Source organism: Protomyctophum parallelum (assembly GCF_964188405.1).
Source record: "Protomyctophum parallelum genome assembly, chromosome: 10".
Classification (NCBI taxonomy): domain Eukaryota; kingdom Metazoa; phylum Chordata; class Actinopteri; order Myctophiformes; family Myctophidae; genus Protomyctophum; species Protomyctophum parallelum.
The window spans coordinates 9,293,978-9,299,977 of NC_139704.1; the positions used below are offsets into that span (position 1 = coordinate 9,293,978).

General features: G+C 41.4%; 1 protein-coding gene across 1 annotated transcript; it reads right to left on the reverse strand.

The window, feature by feature from the left end:
• Window positions 1-9: 9 nt before the first annotated feature.
• Window positions 10-3,306, reverse strand: cgasa (cyclic GMP-AMP synthase a). Its single transcript, XM_083774768.1, has 5 exons — window positions 2,757-3,306; window positions 2,263-2,482; window positions 1,390-1,653; window positions 834-933; window positions 10-561 (listed from the first exon to the last, which is right to left on the reverse strand). Exons 1-5 carry the CDS (start codon window positions 3,213-3,215, stop codon window positions 228-230), a joined length of 1,377 nt encoding a protein of 458 aa, XP_083630894.1. The 5' UTR covers window positions 3,216-3,306; the 3' UTR covers window positions 10-227.
• Between the last annotated feature and the right edge of the window lie 2,694 nt (window positions 3,307-6,000).

Here is a 6,000-nt window from a genome sequence, read left to right on the forward strand (position 1 = left end):
GAGACAATCTAGAAGTTGAATAAAACACAAACTTTATTTATTCTATCACATTACGTTACAAGATTCAGTACCACATTTTCAGTGCCGTGGTCCCAGTTGGAATTAAATCCCCAATCATGATGGTGTGAGACATTGACCTTCACATTCAAATGGGAAACTGCTAACCCTAACAAGCCATGCTTTACCCCACAGTTCTACAAGTCAAGCCTTTGGTTGGCCACAAATCATCACTTTAGAAAAATGGGAAAGCCACTCTCCCGTTCCTCTTTGATGCGCCGGGCAAGGGAGGTGCAGCTTTTATTACTGCAGCCTGACAACAGGTTCTGTGTGGGGATGAAAAAGTTGGGGAGTTTGCAGTCTCGCAGATGGCCTTCAAAATCTTCCAGCAGCATTAGGAAGCAGTGGCTCAGATGGGAGGCTTCCCAGTCGCTGTCCTTACTTCTTGAGCAGCAGGCATGGAAGAAGGTGGTCTTGGCATGGTAGGAGCAGAACTTGGCAAAGGAGGAATCCTCCTCTTTCAGCAGTCCCACCAGGTGTTTCAGAAGCTTCAAACACCCCTTCCTGAAACAGAGGAAAGTAAGTAATTTGACTGTTCTATTCAAACAGTCTTTACAACTTCTCGCATTATGAAGTGATAACTCCATCAATTCAACCTATAATTCCACACATTGTCCTGTTAACCGGAAGGTCAAGTGTTTAATTTCTGACCATCCTTGTCAAAGTATCCACATATAGTAGCGCTTATGGCTTTTTATACACTCTGGCACTTATGACAAAATAGTGCCTTAAAATAGTGTTAATTTAATTCTGAGAGTTCCTAAACAAAATGTTACCTGCAGCAGCGTATTTTGCCATCCTCACAACATGTCTTTTCATTCCCATGATTTTTGACAATATCCTTTTCCACATGCGAAAAGGAGATCCGCCAAACATCTGTGTCATTAATGGAAAAAAGAGTATTTTAGGCTTATACAGTACGCCTTTAGGCTATTCATATATGTATACATTCCGGTACACTGATTCTGTGTGCAGAATGCAGATGCAGACTTCTAAAACTTTCCATTTATCCTTAACTAATTTATTAGACTTAACGGTGCACATATTAGTTCAAACAACTTAAACTGTAATATTTTACTTAGCTAACCTTTTGAAAGCTTTCCCAGTGAACACGAATTGTATACAGCACATAATCACAAATAATAAATAAATAAATCACACCTGTGTGAAGTGAGCAGCGCTTTAATCATCGTACATCAAGTGTGCAGGAAATGGAACTACTACTACATAACTACTACCACATATACAGTATCTATTGCTTAGATAATGTGGCTAAAATAGAAGTAACTATTCATTGGAATGCCTTCTGAGGGAGTAGCCTTGGCGGCGTACCTTTAGCAAGTACCCCGTCACGTTCAGCCATACCCCTGCCTTCATGCTTTGGGACGAGGTAGTATGTCTTTCGCTTGTGTTTTTGCTTCTCTTTTTTCCCGAGCCAGCCGTCTATTTGAAACCCATCCTTGGTGAATTCTGCTGGCCAGCTTGTTCGCACTTCAATCCCAAGGACAACATCTAAGGAAATGGGGACAGGTCCGACTCCTTTTATCGTTAAAGTTACTGCTGGGCATCCTTTCTTTTTCTTTTCAATCTCCACATCTGCACAAATAAAGAAGTGACGAGAATTAGAAGAAGTGACGAAATTAGAAGCATTCTGTTAATTACATAATGGATAGTTAAGATGCTTGCCTCTAGCCTAGTCTACAATGTACTGTAAGCTGCTGGTTGAGGATGCAGCATCACTTACACTGTAAGTGGTGTGTGTGTGTGTGTGTGTGTGTGTGTGTGTGTGTGTGTGTGTGTGTGTGTGTGTGTGTGTGTGTAAAAAGATACAAATAAAATAAAGTGTGCCCTGGCAGAAAAAAGGTTGGGAAACACTGACTTACAGTACTACATTACTCTTCTAAAGAGTGGACTGAACAAACGCTGAGCTCTTTGACAACCATTTGTGATGCTTTTTCATGATTGGATTATTTGATAGGAACATTGCCATGCACATAGGGTTCCAGTGCCGTGCAGTCAATGTACACATTTGTCACATTTGTTTAAGATGTGTTGGTACTATTCAGTTGTTACATTCTTCCCTGCTCAAACATGTGATGATAGTGCAGTAACTGAGTGGGAAACAGTAAAACACTGCCTTTACTCTAAATGTTTTAAGGTGTTTGAATATTTGTAAATATATTTGATGGTTCGATAGTTACTCACCTTTCATCATCTTCACACATTTCTTCACTTCTTCCCTGAACTCCTTGAGCATTCCATAGGCAGATAAGGTGTTATTGTCTTCTTGCATGAAGCGTTTCAGGGAGCTCTCTCCGCGTTTTAATGCCACACTATAAAACGCCCCGTCATCTCCAAAAGGTTGGAGGTCCACTCGTTCAAGGGGAATGGTCATCATCACATCAAATTCATCCGGATTGGAGATCTAGAGACACACGTTAAAATCACTGTAATTATCAATGTGGAATCCAAAGTCCTTCACAGTATATCCTACTACCACCATACAGTGCCTATATTTCTAATAAGGGTGGCCCCACAAGCCATTAAGCAATGCAGGAAATGGAACCTCAAACTCTGGTGTAGTACATGCCCGGTGACTTACAGATATAGCAGCAATTTAGCATAATAAATTCCATGTTTAGTGCTCAGTAAATGACATAAGATGACATGCCCCCCCCCCCCCCCCCCCCGTGACTCACCTTCAAGTTCTCGTAGTAGCTTCCAGTGCGCAGTTCACTTATGTCTTTGAAACACTGTGTGTTCTTTTTCAGATGATCCTTTATGTTCTTTATGATGCCATTGATGCTGCTTGCTGCCTCGGCCCTCTGCACCCTTTTGAGCTTCAGTTTTTCCAGGGTCTTCCGGAGAAGGACTTCAACAGATTTCTCTTTAGAAATTAAACGTGTCACAGAATCCTGTCTGAGGGTCCTGGGTGGCTTTTGCTCCTTGCAATTGGATGTCTCCTTTGGTGATTTTTTGCTCTTGCCAGCACATGTTGCTGTCTGTTGTGTAGCACAAGCCTCTGCTGGGACTGTTTCTGGTAGAGCACACGTCTCTCTTTTGGCACTCCCTGCTGGCTTCTCCTCATCAATGGCTTTCTTCTCCGACTGTTTTGGTTTATTTTCATCCTTCAGGACTTGGCTCTTCTTTTCCTCCATGTCGCCTTTCCCCGAACATCTTCTGGATGCTCGTTTAGTCTCCACAGGCTTACACACATCCAGGCTTCTTGCCTTGTGCGGTCTCCCTCTGCCAGTCATGATTTCGCAAAGAGAGAAATGATATGTCAGCTTTCACCTTCGCGCCAGACAGTTAAGCAAATAATTTCCTTGTTCAGCTCTGTAGTTCCCCTTTATGACTGATGACACAATCTAAGGAATGTTCAACAATGGATTAATAGTTACCCTAGGCAATGTCAACAAAGTCTCAAATGAACAGCTACACCTTGTGGACACAACAGTATACTGTATGTAAAAGTACAGTTGTACATTCACCAATTCACTCTGTGTTACTTTACTACAAGCTCAAAATCTTTGATGCTTTTGTGTGACTATGATCAAGTAGGGCATTAATTTACAATAATAATAACAATAATAATAATTTAACTGTTTCCACATTTTCATTATCCGTCTAAATAAATTCAAGGTCAAGTATGTTGTTCTTAGTTAAAAACCTGGTTCAAATAAAACAGGCATTAAACTAAAGATATGAAACAAATAAAACATAACTCACTCAAGTAAAATAAAAATCAAGTGACTCATTAAAACAATGGTCGAGTCTCAAACTAATAATACAACGCTATTATTGAGAAAAGTCCTTTCTCTTGCCTCACTAACCAGTTGGCGGATCAAGGCGGATCACAGAATGGTTTGTTATACATCTAACTACATCTTACTCAAGCTCATGGACACAATGCCATAGGGGAGCCTATGGCAAGCCGTTTTAACATTTAATCAAACCACCCTCCTATCTGTAATATATGTTTTAGATATCCAAAACCATGTTTCTCCTAGTCAGAACCAAGGTTATAATAGTTTTGGTTTTTTCATTATAGTTTAGTTTTAGTTCGTTTTTATTTTGGTGAAATGCTTAGTTTTAGTTTAGTTATAGTTTAGTTTTAGTTTTTTTCGTACTTTGGTTAGGTAATTTGTTAGGTATAGGATTAAAAAAGATCAATAAGTATTGTGTAATTAAACCTAAAAAATATACAATTTAAAAATATTAACTCTAAAGGTTCAGAAACGTAACTTTGGTCCTTTATTTCTCCACTTTGATGATATCATTTGGTATTATGTTTTAAATCATTTTAATTGTTGATCGTTGTCACCTGTACAACGAGGTATAGTCTGTATAGATTGTAAGAATCGGGCATTCGTGGAATGAGCAACACAGCTAAACGTGTGGGTAGCGCCCCCCAAAAATGTGCCAAAATTGCAAATGGTTGGTATACCAACTCTTGCTTTGAGTTGCTTAGTGGATTGGATGATTGCACTCTCCCACAGCAGGGGTTTTCAACTGAGTATGAACCAGGGACCACCACCCTGACTGAGAATCAACCTGGGGACCACCACCCTGACTGAGAATCAACCTGGGGACCACCACCCTGACTGAGAATCAACCTGGAGACCACCACCCTGACTGACAATCAACCTGGGGACCACCATCCTGACTGAGAATTAACCTGGGGACCATTGTTGTGTTGGGGATATGGTCATGGTGTGGGGGAAAGAAATTAACCTTCCATATTAAACTCATGTTGCTGTTCATTGTAACTTATTCTATGAGTAAGCAGACACTTGCGGTTGATTATGGGCACAGTTCCTTGTAATGGTGACTCAACCAGGCAATCCGGTACAGTTTTCCCAGAAGTTCTTGACATCCGACTTCCCAGTAACTGACAACATCGATGCGTCATCATTTGTCACCAGATCATTTACTGCATTGTTTCTCAACTTTGTCTAACCCTAACCCAATACAATAAATTCAAATACGAATCTTCACTTTCCTACATTACTAAATGCATGGTCAGGGACCACATGCAACACCTTCACGGACCACCAGTGGTCCACGGACCACCTGTTGAAAACCCATGTCCCACAGTAATAGAACAACACTTGGTTCTGTTGGTCGCACGTACAGCACGCCCAAGCTGATCCCACAAGTGTTCAATTGGGTTGAGGTCTGGACTCACAGCATTTCCATCCTCTCCACTCCTACATTTTGGAGGTACTCTGTGATCCTGGCTCTACGGGGTGAGCGTTGTCATCCTGGAGGATGGCGTTAGGTCCCAGATTCTGAAGATATCACCACTGGCTCCAGAATCTCACTGCATTGAGATTGCCTTTAATGATGACAAGTTCTGTCTTGCCCGTGAGAGAGATACTGTTCCATACCAAACCAAGATGTTGTGGCAAGGGTGAATACCAACCACTTGCCATTTTGGCAAATGTTACCCACACATTTAGCTGTGTTGCTCATTCCACAAATGCCTGATCCTTTTATAATAGGCCTATACCCTTCCGACGTGCTCCGCATATTTTACAATCATCATTTTCCACAAGGCACTTCCTTGCGTCTCTCTCCAATATTGGACTGTCTGCTCTGTGCAGTTGTGTCCCTGGGTCTGTCCCTGGCTGTGTCCGTCCGAGCACGAAAATAGCGTTATAGCTTTTGTTCACCACCAAGTGTCACTGTTGCACAGCCTGACACACACAGGCCAGGGAGGAGGGCTTACAGTACAGTACAGTACAGTACAGTACAGTACAGTACAGTACCACTCACTTAAGACGGGTCTGATTTTCCAAGTAACATGCAGTCAGTTTCAGGCAGTGCAGAATGTAAACAAGCAACGTAAAGTGTGGCAACATGCTGCCGTATGGTGCTGAAAACAGCCGTAAAACTTCTTGGAGAAATTAGGAAATTAATCGAATTAATTTAAAAGGTTTA

Bases quoted from the DNA above. Each gene is read 5' to 3' on its own strand.
- cgasa (XM_083774768.1), bottom strand. From the start codon at position 3,215: ATGGAGGAAAAGAAGAGCCAAGTCCTGAAGGATGAAAATAAACCAAAA. The intron at 1,654-2,262 runs GTGAGTAACTAT...TTATTTGTGCAG, and splicing joins ATGTGTGAAGATGATGAAAG to ATGTGGAGATTGAAAAGAAA. The intron at 562-833 runs GTAACATTTTGT...CCTCTGTTTCAG, and splicing joins GGCAAAATACGCTGCTGCAG to GAAGGGGTGTTTGAAGCTTC.